This window comes from Trachurus trachurus, assembly GCF_905171665.1.
Source record: "Trachurus trachurus genome assembly, chromosome: 1".
Classification (NCBI taxonomy): domain Eukaryota; kingdom Metazoa; phylum Chordata; class Actinopteri; order Carangiformes; family Carangidae; genus Trachurus; species Trachurus trachurus.
Genome location: NC_139891.1, coordinates 40,239,292 through 40,262,791, shown reverse-complemented (window position 1 = coordinate 40,262,791; position 23,500 = coordinate 40,239,292). Strand labels below are relative to the sequence as shown.

At 45.5% G+C, this 23,500-nt stretch overlaps 3 protein-coding genes across 3 annotated transcripts in view; all 3 read left to right on the top strand.

Moving 5' to 3' along the window:
* Positions 1-131: 131 nt before the first annotated feature.
* On the top strand, positions 132-3,127 carry LOC310985122 (E3 ubiquitin-protein ligase TRIM21-like; the record flags this gene model as incomplete). The annotated part of the gene is made up of 2 exons (XM_083970590.1): positions 132-1,728; positions 3,057-3,127. The coding sequence occupies 2 exons, from the start codon at positions 132-134 to the stop codon at positions 3,098-3,100; spliced, it is 1,641 nt and encodes a 546-aa protein (XP_083826716.1). The 3' UTR covers positions 3,101-3,127.
* Positions 3,128-6,701: 3,574 nt separating this feature from the next.
* Positions 6,702-23,500, top strand: part of LOC310994154 (alanine--tRNA ligase, mitochondrial-like) — a gene marked incomplete at its 3' end in the record, with an annotated part of 32,883 nt that continues 16,084 nt past the window's right edge. The window contains exons 1-5 of the mRNA XM_083982745.1: positions 6,702-6,788; positions 19,596-19,704; positions 20,358-20,483; positions 22,052-22,162; positions 22,837-22,920. Coding sequence (XP_083838871.1) covers positions 19,651-19,704; positions 20,358-20,483; positions 22,052-22,162; positions 22,837-22,920 — 375 coding nt within the window. The 5' untranslated portion in view covers positions 6,702-6,788; positions 19,596-19,650. The remainder of the gene's footprint in view (positions 6,789-19,595; positions 19,705-20,357; positions 20,484-22,051; positions 22,163-22,836; positions 22,921-23,500) is intronic.
* LOC310990717 (E3 ubiquitin-protein ligase TRIM21-like) lies at positions 13,865-15,550 on the top strand (the record flags this gene model as incomplete). The annotated part of the gene is made up of 1 exon (XM_083978201.1): positions 13,865-15,550. One exon carries the CDS (start codon positions 13,865-13,867, stop codon positions 15,548-15,550), a length of 1,686 nt encoding a protein of 561 aa, XP_083834327.1.

Here is a 23,500-nt window from a genome sequence, read left to right as displayed (position 1 = left end):
AATGTATGGAGGCTGTTGACCAATAAGGGCCTTAAAAACTTTCAGCACTTACTCACTATGATGACCTGGATGACTGAGAACCTTCACGGACATTTAATGAATGTTTGTTTCCTCTCCCTCAGTGTGTAGACATGTCTGCTGCCAGCAACCTGAGGTCTGAAGATCAGTTCCTGTGCTCCATCTGTCTGGATGTCTTCACTGATCCAGTCAGTACACCATGTGGACACAACTTCTGTCAGAGCTGCATCACTCAGCACTGGGACGTCAGTGACAGGTGTCAGTGTCCAATGTGTAACAAGGTTTTCAAAATAAGACCTGAGCTGCATGTTAACACATTCATCTCTGAGATGGTGGCTCAGTTCAGACATGAAGCTCAACAGAAAACCAGCAGCAGCAGCTCAGAGCAACAAGTTTCCAAACCAGGAGAAGTTCCATGTGACGTCTGCACTGGAACCAAACTGAAGGCCCTGAAGTCCTGCCTGGTGTGTCTAGCCTCCTACTGTGAGACTCACCTGGAGCCTCATCTGACAGTGTCTCGTCTGAGGAGACATCAGCTGATGGAGCCTGTGGAGAACCTGGAGGACAGGATGTGTAGGAAGCACGATAAACCTCTGGAGCTGTTCTGTCAGACCGACCAGACATGTGTCTGCACGCTCTGCTCTGTTTTAGACCACAAGACTCATGAGTTTGTTCCTCTGAGAGAAGAATATGAAGGAAAGAAGGCAGAGCTGCAGAAGACAGAGGCTGAAACTCAGCAGATGATCCAGAACAGACGACTGAAGATTGAGGAGATGAAACAGTCTGTGAAGTTCAGTAAAGCTGCTGCAGACAGAGAGAAAGCAGAAGGTGTTGAGGTCTTCACTGCTCTGAAGGAGTCTGTTGACAGACGACTGAAGCAGCTCATCAAGGAGATGGAAGAGAAACAGAAAAGCTCAGAGAAACAGGCTGAAGACTTCATCACAGAGCTGGAACAGGAAATCTCTGAGCTGGAGAAGAGAAGCACTGAGGTGGAGCAGCTCTCACTCTCTGAAGACCACCTCCACCTCCTCCAAAGCTTCCCATCCCTGAAAGCTGCTGCACCCACCAAGGACTGGACACAGGTCAGAGTCCGTCCACCATCATATGAGGGGACTGTGGTGAGAGCTGTGTCTCAGCTGGAGAGGACACTCCGAGGACAGTTGAAGAAGAAGATGATGGAGGCTGAGGTGAAGATGATCCAGCAGTTTGCAGTGGATGTGACTCTGGATCCTGATACAGCAAATCCTAAACTCATCCTGTCTGATGATGGAAAACAAGTTCATCATGGTGATGTGTGGAAGAAACTCCCAGACAACCCAGAGAGATTTGATAAATGTCCCGGTGTTTTAGGAAAACAGAGTTTCTCTTCTGGCAGATTTTACTTTGAGGTTCAGGTTAAAGGAAAAACTAAGTGGGATGTGGGAGTGGCCAGAGAGTCGATCAACAGGAAGGGAAGAATCACACTGAGTCCTCAGGATGGTTACTGGACGATAGGGTTGAGAAATGGAAATGAGTACATAGCTGGTGCTGACCCCCAGGTCCGTCTCAGGTTGAGGTCTGGTCCTGAGAAGGTGGGGGTGTTTGTGGATTATGAGGAGGGTCTGGTCTCCTTTTATGATGTAGATGCTGCAGCTCTCATCTACTCCTTCACTGGCTGCTGCTTCACTGACAAACTACACCCATTCCTCAGTCCCTGTGTTCATGATGGAGGTAAAAACTCTGTCCCTCTGATCATCTGTCCTGTCAATCAGACTGTTCAGATAAAAAAAAACTAGTTCTTTACAGAAACGGGTTAATTTTTAATTCAGGGAACAAATGTATTTAATGTCAATACTGAAGAATGTAAATCTTTTTGTTTTCTACTGAGTTAACCTTCATCAGATCATCATCACACAGGAAAGTTAACTGTGTGATAACTGCTGTTTAATTACTTGTTACTTTAGTCCATTAGATTAGATCAATGTAAACAGGTAAAATAGTTTATTACTGAAATGAATCTGTAAATTAACTCTGGAGTCTGGTTTGGGGAGTTAGAAGCAGATACAGATGTTTATTAATGTAACTGTTGATCATTATGACTCTTGTGAATATGAACACATCTTTATCAGAGACGATGTAACTGTTGATAAATGTTTATTCATCCAGACAGATTTATATGTGTATAAGATTATTGTAAGAGCCATGTTAATATTGCTTACAATAGTTATTAGTTTTCCTTTAAAAATGTTGAACTGCTCCTTTAATTACGCTGCTGATGACATCACAGTAACTTAGCTCTCAGACCAGGTTAAGCAGCCGAAGGAGCAAGACAGTTCTTTGACGATACCTTGAGTGAATCTTGTAACTTTGTTTTTGCCTTTTAAATAAAGTTATTTTTTGAACGGAGTTACGACCAGGACCTTTCCTTCAGCTCCCACATAAAACACGTGACTAGGATCGCCTTCTTCCAACTGCGCAGTATCACTAAGATTAGGAATATCCTCTCCCAGAGTGATGCTGAGAAACTAGTGCATGCATTTATCACTTCTAGGCTAGACTACTGCAACTCTCTCCTGTCAGGATGTCTGAAAAACTCTCTAAAGAGTCTCCAGCTGGTCCAGAATGCCGCAGCAAGGGTTTTGACAGGAGTTAGGAAGAGAGAGCACATCTCTCCCACCTTAGCTTCTCTCCACTGGCTTCCTGTAGGATTTAGAATAGACTTCAAAATCCTTCTGCTGACTTATAAGGCTCTTAATGATAAAGCTCCAACCTATCTGAAAGAACTAATCATTCCTTACTGTCCTACCAGAGCACTCCGCTCCCAGAACGCAGGTCTGTTAGTGACTCCCAGTATCTCTAAAAACAGACTGGGAGGTAGAGCCTTCAGTTACCGGGCTCCTTTACAGTGGAACCAGCTCTCTCCATGGGTCAAAGAGGCAGACACTCTAACTACATTTAAGTCTCATCTTCTCTCCACATATTTTGAACTGTCACTATCATTTTCTGTTGCACTTTGTAGTTTGGCCTTGGTGTCTCTCACTCTCTCTGTGTTTCCGCAGATCCACCGGAGCTCCATCTCTCCCGCCCTTTCCCCTGCTGTTAGACCGGTCTGCCCTCCCATGAACCAGTCTGCCATCCAGTCCTCCCATTAAGCTGGTCTGTCCTCTATGAACCAGTCTGCCATCCAGTCCTCCCATTAAGCTGGTCTGTCTTCTATGAACCAGTCTGCCATCCAGTCCTCCATTAAGCTGGTCTGGCCTCTATGAACCAGTCTGCCATCCAGTCCTCCATTAAGCTGGTCTGTCCTCTATGAACCAGTCTGCCATCCAGTCCTCCCATTAAGCTGGTCTGTCCTCTCTTCCTATGAACCAGTCTACCATCCAGTCCTCCATTAAGCTGGTCTGTCCTCTCTTCCTATGAACCAGTCTACCATCCAGTCCTCCCATTAAGCTGGTCTGTCCTCTCTTCCTATGAACCAGTCTGCCATCCAGTCCTCCCATTAAGCTGGTCTGTCCTCTATGAACCAGTCTGCCATCCAGTCCTCCCATTAAGCTGGTCTGTCCTCTATAAACCAGTCTGCCATCCAGTCCTCCATTAAGCTGGTCTGTCCTCTATGAACCAGTCTGCCATCCAGTCCTCCCATTAAGCTGGTCTGTCCTCTATAAACCAGTCTGCCATCCAGTCCTCCATTAAGCTGGTCTGCCCTCCCTTCCTATGAACCAGTCTGCCATCCAGTCCTCCATTAAGCTGGTCTGTCCTCTCTTCCCATGAACCAGTCTGCCATCCAGTCCTCCATTAAGCTGGTCTGTCCTCTCTTCCTATGAACCAGTCTGCCATCCAGTCCTCCCATTAAGCTGGTCTGTCTTCTATGAACCAGTCTGCCATCCAGTCCTCCATTAAGCTGGTCTGTCCTCTCTTCCTATGAACCAGTCTGCCATCCAGTCCTCCATTAAGCTGGTCTGTCCTCTCTTCCTATGAACCAGTCTGCCATCCAGTCCTCCATTAAGCTGGTCTGTCCTCTCTTCCTATGAACCAGTCTGCCATCCAGTCCTCCATTAAGCTGGTCTGTCCTCTATGAACCAGTCTGCCATCCAGTCCTCCCATTAAGCTGGTCTGTCCTCTATGAACCAGTCTGCCATCCAGTCCTCCCATTAAGCTGGTCTGTCCTCTCTTCCCATGAACCAGTCTGCCATCCAGTCCTCCATTAAGCTGGTCTGTCCTCTCTTCCTATGAACCAGTCTGCCATCCAGTCCTCCCATTAAGCTGGTCTGTCCTCTATGAACCAGTCTGCCATCCAGTCCTCCATTAAGCTGGTCTGTCCTCTCTTCCTATGAACCAGTCTGCCATCCAGTCCTCCATTAAGCTGGTCTGACCTCTATGAACCAGTCTGCCATCCAGTCCTCCATTAAGCTGGTCTGTCCTCTCTTCCTATGAACCAGTCTGCCATCCAGTCCTCCATTAAGCTGGTCTGTCCTCTCTTCCTATGAACCAGTCTGCCATCCAGTCCTCCATTAAGCTGGTCTGTCCTCTCTTCCTATGAACCAGTCTGCCATCCAGTCCTCCATTAAGCTGGTCTGTCCTCTATGAACCAGTCTGCCATCCAGTCCTCCCATTAAGCTGGTCTGTCCTCTATGAACCAGTCTGCCATCCAGTCCTCCCATTAAGCTGGTCTGTCCTCTCTTCCCATGAACCAGTCTGCCATCCAGTCCTCCATTAAGCTGGTCTGTCCTCTCTTCCTATGAACCAGTCTGCCATCCAGTCCTCCCATTAAGCTGGTCTGTCCTCTATGAACCAGTCTGCCATCCAGTCCTCCATTAAGCTGGTCTGTCCTCTCTTCCTATGAACCAGTCTGCCATCCAGTCCTCCATTAAGCTGGTCTGACCTCTATGAACCAGTCTGCCATCCAGTCCTCCATTAAGCTGGTCTGTCCTCTATGAACCAGTCTGCCATCCAGTCCTCCCATTAAGCTGGTCTGTCCTCTCTTCCTATGAACCAGTCTGCCATCCAGTCCTCCCATTAAGCTGGTCTGTCCTCTATGAACCAGTCTGCCATCCAGTCCTCCCATTAAGCTGGTCTGTCCTCTATGAACCAGTCTGCCATCCAGTCCTCCCATTAAGCTGGTCTGTCCTCTATGAACCAGTCTGCCATCCAGTCCTCCATTAAGCTGGTCTGTCCTCTCTTCCTATGAACCAGTCTGCCATCCAGTCCTCCATTAAGCTGGTCTGTCCTCTCTTCCTATGAACCAGTCTGCCATCCAGTCCTCCCATTAAGCTTGTCTGGCCTCTATGAACCAGTCTGCCATCCAGTCCTCCATTAAGCTGGTCTGTCCTCTCTTCCTATGAACCAGTCTGCCATCCAGTCCTCCCATTAAGCTGGTCTGGCCTCTATGAACCAGTCTGCCATCCAGTCCTCCATTAAGCTGGTCTGTCCTCTCTTCCTATGAACCAGTCTGCCATCCAGTCCTCCCATTAAGCTGGTCTGTCCTCTCTATGAACCAGTCTGCCATCCAGTCCTCCCATTAAGCTGGTCTGTCCTCTCTTCCTATGAACCAGTCTGCCATCCAGTCCTCCATTAAGCTGGTCTGTCCTCTCTTCCTATGAACCAGTCTGCCATCCAGTCCTCCCATTAAGCTGGTCTGCCCTCCCTTCCTATGAACCAGTCTGCCATCCAGTCCTCCCATTAAGCTGGTCTGTCCTCTCTTCCTATGAACCAGTCTGCCATCCAGTCCTCCCATTAAGCTGGTCTGTCCTCTCTTCCTATGAACCAGTCTGCCATCCAGTCCTCCCATTAAGCTGGTCTGCCCTCCCTTCCTATGAACCAGTCTGCCATCCAGTCCTCCCATTAAGCTGGTCTGCCCTCCCTTCCTATGAACCAGTCTGCCATCCAGTCCTCCCATTAAGCTGGTCTGCCCTCCCTTCCTATGAACCAGTCTGCCATCCAGTCCTCCCATTAAGCTGGTCTGGCCTCTATGAACCAGTCTGCCATCCAGTCCTCCATTAAGCTGGTCTGAATCTTCCTCCTTCAGCTGTTGTTAACATTTCCATGTTTCTCACATTCTCTGTTATAAACTGTTGTCTCGTCTGTAACAACATCTCTGTCCCGTCTGTCCGTCCTGGGTGATGATCCCTCCTCTGTTGCTCACCCTGAGCTTTCTCCTGGTTTTCCCTGTTAAAAGGGTTTTCCATGGAGTTTTTCCTCAGTGGATGTGAGGGTAGAGCCCTTTGAGACAAACTGTTTGTAAAAATGGGCTCCACAAATAAAATTGCTGTGCCTTAAATGTCGACAACAGTGACAACAGTGACAGTAAAATGTTTGTCTCTGTTTCTTTATTTGACACATTATTCAGATTATAGTATTTAATTTATGTATTTTTCTAACCCAGCTCATGTTCATTCTGTTATATTGTTCTCTTGTATTATTCATTATCTCAGTGTTGTGTAATTTCTCTGGTGTGAACACTGTAGTCTGTATTTACTGAACACATATTTAACACTTTCATCTACTGTGATCTACAGTATATCATGTAAATAAATATTTTAATGTGACTGTTTAAAGTGTAACTAGATAAATATTAATTCCCCCTGTCCGGTGAACCTCAACCTTTGTTCCCTGTTCACCAGATAAAACCTGTTGTAACACAATAAAGTACAGACACACCTAGCTGCAGAGTCCAGAGGAGAAAGTAAAGTGTGAGAGGAGGACGACGGAGCTGCAGCAGAGACCAGACAGAAAGTCAAAGTGAGTCCATCAGGAGTTTGTCAGCAACACAGCAGAGTCTCTACCAAACACCGGTGAGTACAGCTCATCATATTCACTGTGTGAGCAGCAGCTTTAACACTGAGCTTCATCTCTACTCACTCTCTTCATGTCACACTGACTCTAGTGAACTGGCTCACAACAGACCTGAGGCTGTTTGTCCACAGAGACACTATAGTCCACTTTAAACTGTCTCTGTGTCTCTGCTCAGGACTTTTACAACTCCTCACTCAGTCTCTGAGCTTCACTCTCTACTTCACCTCATTTCCTGCTTCATGCTGTCAAGGTATCACTTCCTGCTGCTGCCTTACTTCACACTTCCTGCAGCTCTTTCACAATAAAAGCCTCATACCTTTATTGTGAAGCAGCCAGAGGAAACACAGTGTCCTTGTCACTCAGCTCAGCTCTGTCAGAGGTTTTCTCTGTCAGTGACGTCATGAAAACATGTTTTGAGTTTGTGGATGTTAAATAATCTAATAAATCAATAAGCTCAGCATCTTTTAACATAGCTACATACCATAATAACCATAGACAGGAAACTAGGCTGAATTTCACTTCTTCATTGATGAAACAGTTTTACTTTAAACCAGAGCTTCTCAAACTTCCTCCACCACGCCCCCGACAGGTGGAAAAGCTTCACAGCCCTTCAGACAATATTTCTATCAGTCATTAAAGGGATATTCCAGCATAAGTTTAACCCATGGTCCAACGCACCGTAACACCGAGTTAGACCCCCCCTCGAGAGATGAAGTCTGCTAACCGCTAGCTTCTCTAGTTGTAGCAACTTTAGCAATGACCGCACCATAACAAACAGCGCAGTATACGGATCCACTATCCACCGATCAAAAAGCCACTTACAGCCTCAAATAATGCTCAGAACAGAACCAAACGTCATCAACAGTACAAACAGGGTCCCATCCCATAATACGAGGCATCAAACATCTGTTAGCTTAGCCTGGTTTCTATTGAAAAGAGACGAAAACAACTCACCCACTCTGCTCCAGTTATACGCTATGCAGCAACTTTCTGTGTCCAGCATAGAGTCCAGGCACTGACAACACACGTCCGAGGCCGACTGGCAGCACAAACATCTGGTTTCAGCACAAACATCTGGTTTCAGTGGCCACCGACAGCACAAACATCTGGTTTCAGCACAAACATCTGGTTTCAGCACAAACATCTGGTTTCAGTGGCCACCGACAGCACAAACATCTGGTTTCAGCACAAACATCTGGTTTCAGCACAAACATCTGGTTTCAGTGGCCACCGACAGCACAAACATCTGGTTTCAGCACAAACATCTGGTTTCAGCTGCCACTGACAGCGGCCACTGCTCACCCTGAGGTTCCTCCTGGTTTTCCCTGTTAAAAGGGTTTTCCATGGAGTTTTTCCTCAGTCGATGTGAGGGTCTAAGGACAGAGGATGTTGTTATGATGGGATGTAAAGCCCTTTGAGACAAACTGGTGGTAAAAACGGGCTATACAAATAAAATTGCCTTGTCTTGCCTTTGCTCTATATTCACCAGATAAACTCTGCTGTTTCACAATAAAAGTACAGCCTCATTTCCTGCTTCATGCTGTCAAGGTATCACTTCCTACTGCTGCCTTACTTCACACTTCCTGCAGCTCTTTCACAATAAGAGCCTCACACTTTTATTGTGAAGCAGCCAGAGGAAACAAACCTAGCGTCTCTTGGCTGAAAACCAACCTTGTAAGATCAGAGCCTCCGACCCGGTGTCCCAGCTCTCGTCTCCATGGCGGCACCGCCACACAAACGTAATCTCTTGTTGATGACAGATAAGACTACACAGAAATACACATGGTAACCATGGTTACATGGTAGATGATAAATAACCTTATCCACCGCTCCATGGATTGATTTCTCACCGGCTTCATTGTTGGAAACAGATGATGCACATGGAGGAGAGGAGGGTTAGAGACACAGAGGAAAAGGGACCGGACTTACATAGTTCCTCTTTAAACCTTTATTTTAAAGGGATAGTTCAACATTTTGTCAAATTGGCCCATTGCCATAATCCCTATAGTCAGGTTCGTTACCTTTAATTGTCGGTGCAAGCTGTTTTTAGAACGGCGGAGCAGAGCCGTGAGCTGCTCAGAGCTACACTACGGAGGCTCATTATGGGATTTCTTGGTTTCCCTCATCAAACTCATCAAATACACAATCCAACAACTCCACAACGCTCTGGTGGACAAGTTGTGAGCTGCACATTCACCACGCTATGAGATAATAACACAACGTTACCACACAGAGTTGTTTTAGAGGGAAATACAGAGACTGTTGATGAAAAACTGTCCCTGAAGGCAACACGCATCAGTGGTTTTGCATGAATTTACCTTTTTGCCAAATGATCTTAGAGTTTTGAGAATGTAATTTCTGCTTAGAGATAGCTTGTTGGAGAATATTCCAAGAGTTTGGAGCGTCAAATGAAAAGACTAATTTACTGAGCTCAGAATGTATAAGAGAGACCTTAAAGCTATAATATGTAGGAATTCCCCCATCTAGCGGTGCGGTTGCATATCTGAAAGTATTCTTGATGTTGCATTCAGGTGAAATGGGGCAGACGTCAGACAGGCAACAGTCGCTGCATGTAACAGGATAAACAAGTGTCTATGTAAACAAGTGGTCAGGCGTGACAACATGTTGTCATGGTGATGTGGTATTGTTTTACCGTCTTTCTCTGGTGGAGTAAAATGACATCCGGTTGGTTTGCCCACGGCCGTCTGCCTGACTGCACCTGAATGCAACACCGGTGCCTCCGTCCTTCCTCACACTACACAGTGGTGACAGTTTTAACAGGCCGTTTCCGTGGTTACCTACGGTCACGATGCAACATGGCCGCCTCGGTTCGGTGCGTCGCCCACTTATGTATTTGTAACGACTTGTAACAACTCATTCTAAGGAACCAGAAAGCTTTCATTTGTAGCAGCTGTGATTCACCTTCAGTCAAATACGTATTTATGAAAGACAGGTTTGATTTTTGATCATAAAAACACAAGTAAGTTACACACTGGGGCTTTAAAGCTAGGGTCTGTAATCCTGGAAAACTAGCAAGAGAGCGAGCAAGATTTGAAAAAAGCACCTCCTAAAGTTCCTCCCCCCTGCTCCCCCTCCCGTCAGTGAGTCCGTCCAAGCCACGCCCCCACACACTAGCACGCGCACAGAAGCAGCACGGAGGAGAGGACAGCTACGAGCTAAGGGCTACGAGCTAACGAGCTAGGAGTATTTTTGGACGACAACAAACAGTCATGTCTCACTTACCGTACCTGTAAGTAAACTATATTATTATTTTTGTTTGTTTTATAGCACATCAGTCTGTGCAGACCCAGGGGCAGGTCGGGTCTGAAGGTCTGAATCTGCTGAATTTTCCCGAGGATCCGGCTGGATTCAGACCCATCAGCTAAATTACATTGTAGCCTGATTGTGATGTGTTTTTCACTGACAAACGTGTATTTAGTGTTTTTATTAGTCACATAGCATATCTGCCTAACTCAGTTTTTCATTGAAACTGATGCAGGGTGATGCAGAAGTGTTAGGAAAGTAAATTTAGGCCAATACCTCAATTTGGCTACATAAATTAGTTAGGCAGATATGCTAATAGGATAACGATATCTTTGTTGTTTGATTGTTAGTTTACACGATGACAGCACTGGCTCAGACCGAGCTACAGTCTGAGCCTTTTTTTTTCTCTTGATCTCAACATAATCAAGAACTGTAAACAACAGTAAACAATGACATGCCATTTACTGTGAACACAACATTTCTGTTAGAGAATTCATTGTCATTCATAAACTGTAAAAGGAAAAATAATAAATGAAATTCCAGTAATATTAGTAATAAAGGACAACATGATGAGAAAGTCTAATCTCCTTGATGAACTATTCTCTTTACAGGCTAGAAATGAACGACTTGAGCTTGGAAGAATCTCATCAACCCAAACCTCCTGTTTGATACCTGCAGATGTCAGCATCAGGAGATGCTCCTCCGCCAGGCCCTCCAGCTCCACATCTACCTAGTTCCTGTGTCTGGAAAATAAAGAGACCGCTACCCAGATCCTCATGGACAGTATAAAGGTTTTGTCCCTTGTAGAGTGTAAACACACTGTAAGATTTACTAGAGCCCTGCTGTTTATACTGTGTTCTACATTAGATTCCTGTCAAATTTGCACTGAAGTTTACAGTCTGTACATTCCAAAGTTATTTTATTATTCTTATTTATTTATATTGTTTTTAATAAAAATTTGAAAGTGATGAATGCCTTTCATTTTAGTATTTCTGCAAAAGAAGCTATACATTTTCTCACCACCACAACAAAAATAAGTGATTACAGAAAAATTACAACAAAGTTGGTATAACCCTTTATTGTTACATAAGTATCTGTACATTTTCAACATGAGTATATCTACACATTGGAGAAGGTGTTTACATGGAAAAGGTGTTTCCAGGGAAGGCAGACAGGTCAGGCTGTGTATGAGGAGTGTTTTGTCAGCTCTGTTGATCTGCTCCTTTGGCCTGCAATGTAACTGTAGTCCATCTCCACCTTTTCTGTGGAAAGGCTCCACTTCTTCCACTTTTTATTGTACACCTTGCCGTATCTGTAATAAGAGAAAAGATAATAAGCTTTGTGTGATACATTCATATTAGCTTACAGTTTACTCGGGGTGGAGTTTTATGCGTCAAGGTCTGAAGCATAAAGCTCTGCCCCAGTTGAACAACGTCTGAAAGGAGCAACATCATAAGGAGCAGGAGGTAACTCCTGTCTAGTGTGGTGGCTGTGATACAACCTATAACCTACACCCTTATGAAAAACATACGTTCTTATCATTTAGGGACAAAAGTGTCCTCTTCAAAAATGTTCAATATTTTTTCCCCCTTTTTTTCCTGATTAAAAAGGATTGAAAAAGAACAAACTAAGCATGGCGTGTGTGGTCTGTAAGATCAGTAATGTAAGTGGGTGTATGGATGGAAGAGTATGTGTGTGTGGGGTGTTATAGAGTGTAAAAACAGAACCAAAACATGAACCAAAGAGCAGGAGGTGTTGCAGGCAGGAGAGAGGGAGAGCAGCTGACTCCAGAAGGGAGTTGTAGGCCACAGCCTCCCCAGAGCCCAGGTGCTGCTTCGGCCACTGACCACCCTGCTACTGTGAGGAGAGAGAGAGCAAGGCAGCAGGGATGGTCGTCACAGTAACATACCTTGCATCCAATTGCTGAAGAGCTGTCTCCTCTGGGCAGCTAATGTCTGATTCCTGAACCCCAGCTACTGAGAAGTCATCATCTCTGTGAAGATTACAAAATTAGAGAATACTGTCAGTGCAGCATCAACATACATTTACCCTTCATTCATAGAGGACAAAACACAGAACTGTTTATATGTAGAAATAGACGTCTTGGGTTTGGCAGTTGAAAGGAAGATGTTTTGACAGAACAAAAAGGCATAAAGATTTATATAAACTGTTGAGAAGATCCTCAGTTTCCCCCTATCCTCTCTGCATAGCAGCTAACAGAGTATAGTCCATAGACAAGCTTGTAACATGATCAATTACTCCACCAACACCACACAAAGTTAGAGGTACAACCTATAGTAGCTGTGTTTTATTTTAGTGTTGGTGGTTGTTGTAGTTGATGTTAACAACTCTGTGTGGAGTGCTGGACCTCCTAAGGTGAAGGACAGGTGTTATCCTCAGGCCATCATATTTCTCAAAAGATCTAATCACTAACATTTACTCAATGTCTGTATAATGATACGGCAGATATCACTTCTATACTTATACTATATGTGCAATAATACTTTTCTGAAGTACCTCAAATAGCACTTTGAGCCACATAAAACAGAAAGGGCTAGATATGAAAGACAGATTTTTACACCACACCAAAGACAACGTTGGTCAAATTCATATTCATAGCAGCAGCAGCAGCAGCAGCAGCAGCAGCAAGTTGAACTCACCGTGGACAGAGACTTGGAAACAGTAGTTGAAGCTAGCGGGGCCTAATCGATCCGTGTTTAGACGGTTGATCGATCCTTCTCATGTCATGACTATGAAAACATAAATACGCAACAGTTGTAAAACGTAAAAGCCAACATATGTGCGTCTTTTATCACAATAATAATGCAGACACTGACGACTATGGTAGAATCTATTCAATACTAGAGTCACCGACCAGTTTTAAACCCACAGAGAAGCTAATATTAGCATTTGGCTAATACAAGCTACAATAGTAGCTACGTTAGCAAAAGTTAGCCTACATATTTCATGAAAATAAGAAATCCTCCCCGAAGCAAAACAAATAATTACCTGTCCAGCAGAAAGAGAGCCACCTCGGCATCACTTTTCAGGCCCAGATCCCTCCGTTGTTTCCACCGACCTGAAGCTACACTGATGTACTCTGGTTTAGCCTCTTGCTGCACCAGAGCATAGACTGATCCCGAGCCGTTTTGTCAGCAGCCAGCCTTTTCTTCCTCCGGCTTTCTCTTCCTTGCCTTTTTCTCAGGGTGAGTCGTTACAAGTAACCGTGGAAGTGGTGATTTGGGCTGCATTTTCTCAGCCGTTGCTCAGAAATGAGCATGAAATCCGTTCTTCTGCAGAGCAGTGCTGACTTTTTCCAGCCGGGCAACAACAGCGAGACGTGAAGACTGTGCACGCGCGCGCAGGAGGGGGCGGGTGCAGAACGAGACACGGAGGCATCTGATTGGTTCTTTACTCTCCGAGCAAACTTCGACCAATCCGTGCCCTTCGGTCTGAAGGATACAGATTGGGCGGAGTTTTCTCAGTCCTGCGGCTGTCACAGAGCTCTGTTTTTTTCCGTTCCTTTTCCTGATGACATAATGTACTGATTCCTCTGAAATTAGACGGGCCATTTCCCCCAGTATAACGAAAAGTGCTTCTGAACAGGATTACAGACCCCAGCTTTAAGGGACATGAAGCTACTAGAACAAGTTGAATAAGATCCAGAGCACCGTTCTAGTCAGGATGAAATGTATGGGGGCTGTTTACCAATAAGGGCCTTTCAACACTTACTCACTACGATGACCAGGATGACTGAGAACCTTCACGGACATTTAATGAATGTTTGTTTCCTCTCCCTCAGTGTGTAGACATGTCTGCTGCCAGCAACCTGAGGTCTGAAGATCAGTTCCTGTGCTCCATCTGTCTGGATGTCTTCACTGATCCAGTCACTACACCATGTGGACACAACTTCTGTCAGAGCTGCATCACTCAGCACTGGGACGTCAATGTACCATATCAGTGTCCAATGTGTAAAGAGGTTTTCTACACAAGACCTCAGATGAAGATCAACAGGTTCATCTCTGAGATGGTTGCTCAGTTCAGACGTGAAGCTCAACAGAAAACCAGCAGCAGCAGCTCAGAGCAACAAGTTTCCAAACCAGGAGAAGTTCCCTGTGACGTCTGCACTGGAACCAGACTGAAGGCCCTGAAGTCCTGCCTGGTGTGTCTGACCTCCTACTGTGAGACTCACCTGGAGCCTCATCTGACAGTGTCAGGTCTGAGGAGACATCAGCTGATGGAGCCTGTGGAGAACCTAGAGGACAGGATGTGTAGGAAGCACGATAAACCTCTGGAGCTGTTCTGTCAGACCGACCAGACATGTGTCTGCACGCTCTGCTCTGTTTTAGACCACAAGACTCATGAGTTTGTTCCTCTGAGAGAAGAATATGAAGGAAAGAAGGCAGAGCTGCAGAAGACAGAGGCTGAAACTCAGCAGATGATCCAGAAGAGACGACTGAAGATTGAGGAGATGAAACAGTCCATGAAGTTCAGTAAAGCTGCTGCAGACAGAGAGAAAGCAGAAGGTGTTGAGGTCTTCACTGCTCTGAAGGAGTCTGTTGACAGAGGCCTGAAGCAGCTCATCAAGGAGATCGAAGAGAAACAGAAAAGCTCAGAGAAACAGGCTGAAGACTTCATCACAGAGCTGGAACAGGAAATCTCTGAGCTGGAGAAGAGAAGCACTGAGGTGGAGCAGCTCTCACTCTCTGAAGACCACCTCCACCTCCTCCAAAGCTTCCCATCCCTGAAAGCTGCTGCACCCACCAAAGACTGGACACAGGTCAGAGTCCGTCCACCATCATATGAGGCGACTGTGGTGAGAGCTGTGTCTCAGCTGGAGGAGACGCTCCGTGGACAGATGAAGAAGGTGATGGAGGCTGAGATGAAGATGGTCCAGCAGTTTGCAGTGGATGTGACTCTGGATCCTGATACAGCACATCCTGAACTCATCCTGTCTGATGATGGAAAACAAGTTCATGATGGTGATGTGGAGAAGAAACTCCCAGACAACCCAGAGAGATTTGATCCATGTCCCTGTGTTTTAGGAAAACAGAGTTTCTCTTCAGGCAGATTTTACTTTGAGGTTCAGGTTAAAGGAAAAACTGAGTGGGATGTGGGAGTGGCCAGAGAGTCGATCAACAGGAAGGGACACATCAAACTGGGCCCTCAGGATGGTAACTGGACAATATATTTGAGAAATGGAAATGAGTACAAAGCTGCTGCTGTTTACTCAGTTGATCTCAGTCTGCGGTCTGGTCCTGAGAAGGTGGGGGTGTTTGTGGATTATGAGGAGGGTCTGGTCTCCTTTTATGACGTAGATGCTGCAGCTCTCATCTACTCCTTCACTGGCTGCTGCTTCACTGACAAACTACACCCATTCCTCAGTCCCTGTGTTAATGATGGAGGTAAAAACTCTGTCCCTCTGATCATCTGTCCTGTCAATCAAACTGTTCAGATCAAAAAAACTAGTTCTTTACAGAAACGGGTTAATTTTTAATTCAGGGAACAAATGTATTTAATGTCAATAGATAGATAGATAGATAGATAGATAGATAGATAGATAGATAGATAGATAGATAGATAGATAGATAGATAGATAGATAGATAGATAGATAGATAGATAGATAGATAGATAGATAATTTATTAGTACAGACTCTGGGTCCAGTTAAAAATACAAGACAGGACAGGAAAAAAAGAAAAACAATATAAAGTAACAACAATAATACAACAACAGACGACAACGACATACGGGGTAGTCTAGCAGCCCATGAACAATGTAAATCTTTGTGTTTTCTACTGAGTTAACCTTCATCAGATCATCATCACACAGGAAAGTTAACTGTGTGATAACTGCTGTTTAATCACTTGTTACTTTAGTCCATTAGATTAGATCAGTGGAAACAGGTAAAATAGTTTACCACTGAAATGAATCTGTAAATAAACTGAGTCTGGTTTGTGGAGTTAGAAGCTGATGCAGGTGTTTATTAATGTAACTGTTGATCACTATGACTCTTGTGAATATGAACAATCTTTATCAGAGACGATGTAACTGTTGATAAATGTTTATTCATCCAGTCAGATTTATATGTGTATAAGATTATTGTAAGAGCCATGTTAATATTGCTTACAATAGTTATTAGTTTTCCTTTAAAAAATGTTGAACTGCTCCTTTAATTACGCTGCTGATGACATCACAGTAACTCAGCTCTCAGACCAGGTTAAGCAGCCTAAGGAGCAAGACAGTATTTGACGATACCTTGAGTGAATCTTGTAACTTTGTTTTTGCCTTTTAAATAAAGTTATTTTTTGAACGGAGTTACAGCCTCAGAAGATTCTTTTTGTGTCAAGCTTATTGCCAAGAAGACTGCTTAATAGTTAAAGGACCTGCCCTAAAATGGTTTAAGTCATACTTATCTGACAGGTTTCAGTTTGTTAATGTTAATAACGACCACTCAGAGTACAGCAGAGTTACGTATGGTGTACCGCAGGGTTCAGTCTTAGGGCCAATCCTCTTCATTCTTTACATGCTCCCATTAGGTGGCATCATCCGGAAGCACTCAATCAATTTTCACTGTTATGCGAATGATACGCAACTCTACTTGTCCATGGAGCCAGATGACAGAAGCCGCCTCATCAATCTGCAAGACTGTCTGAAAGACATTAGATCCTGGATGTCCTCTAACTTCTTGCTACTGAATTCAGATAAAACTGAGGTTATTGTGTTTGGACCTAAACATCTCAGGGACACGTTCTCTAATCAGATCGCTACTCTAGATGGCATCACCCTGACCCCGAGTACAACCGCGAGGAACCTTGGAGTCATTTTTGACCAGGACCTTTCCTTTAGCTCCCACATAAAGCACGTGACTAGGACCGCCTTCTTCCATCTGCGCAGTATCACTAAGATTAGGAATATCCTCTCCCAGAGTGATGCTGAGAAACTGGTGCATGCATTTATCACTTCTAGGCTAGACTACTGCAACTCTCTCCTGTCAGGATGTCTGAAAAACTCTCTAAAGAGTCTCCAGCTGGTCCAGAATGCCGCAGCGAGGGTTTTGACAGGAGTTAAGAAGAGAGAGCACATCTCTCCCACCTTAGCTTCTCTCCACTGGCTTCCTGTAGGATTTAGAATAGACTTCAAAATCCTTCTGCTGACTTATAAGGCTCTTAATGATGAAGCTCCAACCTATCTGAAAGAACTAATCATTCCTTACTGTCCTACCAGAGCACTCCGCTCCCAGAACGCAGGTCTGTTAGTGACTCCCAGTGGCCCTCGTTTATGAAACTTGCGTACACCAAAAAAATGGGTGTACACCAACCTGTCCAGGTGCAGCTGATCGCGGCGGAGTGTTTTTTTTTTTTTCCCCCCGTCACCGGGACGTGTCAGTGGGAGATCGGGCCGGTGTTTCACATCCCTCCATCAGCCGAACCATGCCAGCGGTGCTGATGGTCATAAAGTCGCGTTCGCAGCAGTAATATGCCTATGATTTCTCCTCAGTCACTTGTGTTTAGTAAACTGCAGGAGCATTTCATGAGGTCGCTGGGTTTCCTGACGTGGTCGGTGACACGTGCGTCTGCAGCCTCCATCCACCGGGATGATGCTTATCAATCACAAAAACTATCAATCTATCAATGTCCAGATATTTAATGTTGCCGCCCTCTCCCTGTTCAACGCGGTAATGTCAGTAAAGTCCCTCTTCTTGGCCGTCTTCCGTGTCTCCATGTGGTAAAAGGGGCAGGGCGACGCCTCTAAAGCAGGAATATATCGGGGCGGGACATTTAAATTACGCTCGTTTTCAGCCGCTGGATTTATCACCACCACGCCGGTTCTACGCCGAAATCAGCAGCGTACACACTTTTAGTAAATCACACGTGACACTTGGCGTACACTGATATTTACACCAGAATCTACACCAGATCCTGCGCAAGTTTGATAAATGAGGGCCACTATCTCTAAAAACAGACTGGGAGGTAGAGCCTTCAGTTATGAACCAGTCTGCCATCCAGTCCTCCCATTAAGCTGGTCTGTCTTCTCTTCCTATGAACCAGTCTGCCATCCAGTCCTCCCATTAAGCTGGTCTGCCCTCTCTTCCTATGAACCAGTCTGCCATCCAGTCCTCCCATTAAGCTGGTCTGTCTTCTATGAACCAGTCTGCCATCCAGTCCTCCATTAAGCTGGTGTGTCCTCTATGAACCAGTCTGCCATCCAGTCCTCCCATTAAGCTGGTCTGTCCTCTCTATGAACCAGTCTGCCATCCAGTCCTCCATTAAGCTGGTCTGTCCTCTCTTCCTATGAACCAGTCTGCCATCCAGTCCTCCATTAAGCTGGTCTGTCCTCTCTTCCTATGAACCAGTCTGCCATCCAGTCCTCCCATTAAGCTGGTCTGTCCTCTCTTCCTATGAACCAGTCTGCCATCCAGTCCTCCCATTAAGCTGGTCTGCCCTCTCTTCCTATGAACCAGTCTGCCATCCAGTCCTCCCATTAAGCTGGTCTGTCCTCTATGAACCAGTCTGCCATCCAGTCCTCCCATTAAGCTGGTCTGTCCTCTCTTCCCATGAACCAGTCTGCCATCCAGTCCTCCCATTAAGCTGGTCTGCCCTCTCTTCCCATGAACCAGTCTGCCATCCAGTCCTCCCATTAAGCTGGTCTGTCCTCTATGAACCAGTCTGCCATCCAATCCTCCCATTAAGCTGGTCTGTCCTCTCTATGAACCAGTCTGAACCAGTCTGCCATCCAGTCCTCCCATTAAGCTGGTCTGTCCTCTCTTCCTATGAACCAGTCTGCCATCCAGTCCTCCCATTAAGCTGGTCTGTCCTCTCTTCCTATGAACCAGTCTGCCATCCAGTCCTCCAATTAAGCTGGTCTGTCCTCTCTTCCTATGAACCAGTCTGCCATCCAGTCCTCCCATTAAGCTGGTCTGTCCTCTCTTCCTATGAACCAGTCTGCCATCCAGTCCTCCCATTAAGCTGGTCTGTCCTCTCTTCCTATGAACCAGTCTGCCATCCAGTCCTCCCATTAAGCTGGTCTGTCCTCTCTTCCTATGAACCAGTCTGCCATCCAGTCCTCCAATTAAGCTGGTCTGTCCTCTCTTCCTATGAACCAGTCTGCCATCCAGTCCTCCCATTAAGCTGGCCAGCTCCCCCCCCCCCTCACCAGAAGCTTCCTTCTTCAGCTGTTGTTAACATTTCCATGTTTCTCACATTCTCTGTTATAAACTGTTTTCTTGTCTGTAACAACATCTCTGTCCCGTCTGTCCGTCCTGGGTGATGATCCCTCCTCTGTTGCTCACCCTGAGCTTTCTCCTGGTTTTCCCTGTTCAAAGGGTTTTCCATGGAGTTTTTCCTCAGTGGATGTGAGGGTCTAAGGACAGAGGATGTTGTTATGATGGGATGTAAAGCCCTTTGAGACAAACTGCTGGTAGAAACGGGCTATACTAATAAAACTGCCTTGCCTTGTCTTGTCTGTCCCTGTCCACCTGTCCACCTCTTCCGTGAACGAGCCGTTGCCTAGCAACAACGTCCCTCTCTCTCTGTGTTCCAGTCACCTGCTCCAGACCGGCGCCGTGGTCGACCTGGTGATCGTCTCCGAGAGACAGATGGTGAAAGGAATCAGTCGCATCGTCGCCGTGACGGGACGAGACGCCACGCGGGTCAGTGACATCATCACACCTGTATGACATCATCACAGCTGTCTCACCTGGGGTCCGTTTCACAAAGCAGGTTTAGTGAAAACTCTGATGAGGATTAGTTTGATGGTTCCCGTTGTTCTGCACCGTCAGTTTATCTCAACAACTCTCACATGGACACGCGTCTCTCTCTCTTATTTTTTTATAGGTCGATCCACTTGTGGATTATTTCCAGGTGATTGATGACTACAGGCACATCCCATAATATATCCATGGCACATCCCCGTCACATAATGGAGACAAACTTGAACATATCAAACACACATTCAGAGTTGCACCTGCTCAGCACACAATGTTGAATAACTCTCCAGATTTATTTATTTGTCACTCCACCGTGAGAAGTGGGAGGGGCCAGGCTTTTTTTTGCTGGTTGCCATGGTGAATCATGTTATCTTTGTTCCATTGATCAGGGCTTTAACTCAGGGTCAAGTTACTCAGAGTTGATTGAACCAACAGTTTCCTGTCTCAGAGTAGATCAACTCAGAGTTCAGGATTAGACTCAGAGTTTGTTGAAGCTGCTTTGTGAAACGGACCCCTGTATGACATCATCACAGCTGTCTCACCTGTATGACATCATGATACAGGTGTAAATAACTAACCACCACTTCCTGTCTCAGGCTCGGGAGGCGGGACATGTTCTGTCTCAGGACGTGGACTCGCTGTCGGCCAGAGTGACTGGCTCCGCCCCCTCCAGTCTGGACGCCGCCCAGCGGCTCACCAAGGAGGTCGGAGTTCTCTCTGATGTAGGTAAACTACCCAGAATGCACTGCAGCCTGAGTCAGTTTGACCCTCTGCTGCGTCTGACAGGCTGTAGTTTGACAGAGGACTGACTGACGCTGTGTCGTAACCCCCTCCTCTCTATCTAGTGACCAGTTGTTGTAGTGGTGTCTGAATGTTTAGTGATTATTAATGTTCACTATCTAGTGACTGAATCTATCCCATAATTCACCACCAAATGTAGTGAACATCCCATAGTCACTAACCGGAGCAAGATATCCCATCATGCATTTCGGTCACAGTTCGCCGTTACCACAGCGGCCCAGAGCGACCGGTGTAGCTACCAAATAAATGCAGTAGTGACCGGTGTAGCTACCAAATAAATGAAGTAGTGACCGGTGTAGCTACCAAATAAATGAAGTAGTGACCGGTGTAGCTACCAAATAAATGCAGTAGTGACCGGTGTAGCTACCAAATAAATGAAGTAGTGACCGGTGTAGCTACCAAATAAATGCAAGTAGCGACCGGTGTAGCCACCAAATAAATGCAGTAGTGACCGGTGTAGCTACCAAATAAATGAAGTAGTGACCGGTGTAGCTACCAAATAAATGCAGTAGTGACCGGTGTAGCTACCAAATAAATGCAAGTAGCGACCGGTGTAGCCACCAAATAAATGAAGTAGAGACCGGTGTAGCTACCAAATAAATGCAAGTGGTGACCGGTGTAGCTACCAAATAAATGCAGTAGTGACCGGTGTAGCTACCAAATAAATGAAGTAGAGACCGGTGTAGCTACCAAATAAATGCAGTAGTGACCGGTGTAGCTACCAAATAAATGCAGTAGTGACCGGTGTAGCTACCAAATAAATGCAGTAGTGACCGGTGTAGCTACCAAATAAATGCAGTAGCGACCGGTGTAGCTACCAAATAAATGCAGTAGTGACCGGTGTAGCTACCAAATAAATGCAGTAGTGACCGGTGTAGTTACCAAATAAATGAAGTAGTGACCGGTGTAGCTACCAAATAAATGAAGTAGTGACCGGTGTGACTCTGGATAGCGAGGCTAATTTCTGTTAGCCTGTCTATGGTGCTTTACATTATACGTTAGCATTAAGCTAGCGGACTTTATGCTTAGTTGTGACACTGGCTGTGTGTGTTTTGAACGTTGTTTCAAACTATGTGGGTTTGATTGAACATCTTTGATGCTTAAATATATATATTACCGCTTAATATATTGCTTTACTCCTCTTGTCTATGCTACACCGGCTGTTACCATGGTTGTATATCCAGGCTGTAGGCTGGGTCAGGCTGTAGTTTGACCCTCTGCTGTGACTTTCAGGCTGTAGTTTGACCCTCTGCTGTGTCTTTCAGGCTGTAGTTTGACCCTGAGCTGTGTCTTTCAGGCTGTAGTGTGACCCTGAGCTGTGTCTTTCAGGCTGTAGTTTGACCCTGAGCTGTGTCTTTCAGGCTGTAGTTTGACCCTGAGCTGTGTCTTTCAGGCTGTAGTTTGACCCTGAGCTGTGTCTTTCAGGCTGTAGTCTGACCCTGAGCTGTGTCTTTCAGGCTGTAGTCTGACCCTGAGCTGTGTCTTTCAGGCGGTGGACAACACCCCCATCCCCCAGTGGCAGCGGCGGGAGCTGCAGAGTCGACTCAAAGCTCTGCAGAGAAGCAGTAACACCACCGTCAGGAAGCTGGAGACCAGAGAGGTAAAAACACTCCTTCTTTCTTTTCCCCAACAATATCTTTATTTATTTCCACACATATACAGTACATAACCACTGGGACATAAAGCTCCTACCCTGAACCATAGAACACACCAACACCTGATGTGGGGGCGGATAGCAATTTGAACACATTAGCGTGATTTAGCACATGCAGTCGTCCTCAAAATGATTCATACCCCATTGACATGAATAGGACATGAGGGAAAGTCTGCAGCCATGACCAATTTATTTAAGTAAAGTTACATTGTTAAAGATGTTTATTTGAACGTTGAACAAAAACCACCATGTCCAAAATGATTCATACCCCAGTGATACCAAGACAAAAGGCCTATGGGATGTTGGAACAAACCATTCTCTTTAAGTACTCGAGTAGTGACCCTGAATATTTGGACAGTGAGATGTGCTGCATGTTGCAGCCCTGAAGTTCACTGTGTCGACAGCCAATAGGAAACGTTTTGGTTCTAAATGTAAATACTCTCTACTATTTCCTCAACACGCTGTTTGACTTCTTCGCCACCAACAGGAAAACCGTGTTGCGTCCTTTTCCTTGTCACATGTCACGCAAACATCTGTGTTATATGTTGAATTTCTGAAGTTTACCAGGATTCATGTAAAAAGCCATGACCTGTGTGTGTTTCCCATGATGCTTTGCTCAGGCTGCAGCTCTAGCCCAGACGCTGCTGCAGAGGAACGGAGGGAAGGAGCTGCTGGTCGACTCAGTGGAGACCAGCTCACTGTCGGTGAGGACACACACACACACACACACACACACACACACACACACACACACACACACACACACACACACACAGTGACAGTATGATGATGTCATGGGTGTAAATGACCTTTAATATGAGCATAGTATTTTTATAAATGTGTTTTTATGTTTACTTAGTAACATTCTTTAAAGCCAGGCTTTTATTTTTTATACATCAAGCAGACGGATATTCAGTGCTTTTATTTTGAAAGCGTCTCGCTGAGACCTCGTACACATCCGGTGCTTCGGAGTTTACCGGCAGAAGGAAAAGTCTGTCTGCAAGGCTAAAGGAGTGTCTTCAATGCTAAAAGCAAGCAAAGTGTGTCTAACCCACATGAAACGCCCTAGCACCTGGCTAATAAGGGGCACAAGGTTTGTTTTGTTACCATTTCATGCTATATTTATGTCCGGCTCGAGTTTGGTTGCCGTGGATATTTTCATGCATAAAGTGTATTGTGGTTAGCGGTAGCTACTATTAGCATCGGCCAAGCTGCCGTGTCGGTCTGTATTGAAGTGAGATGAAGCTATAAGCTAACTCGTTGGTTGTTTTAGTAATGCAACAG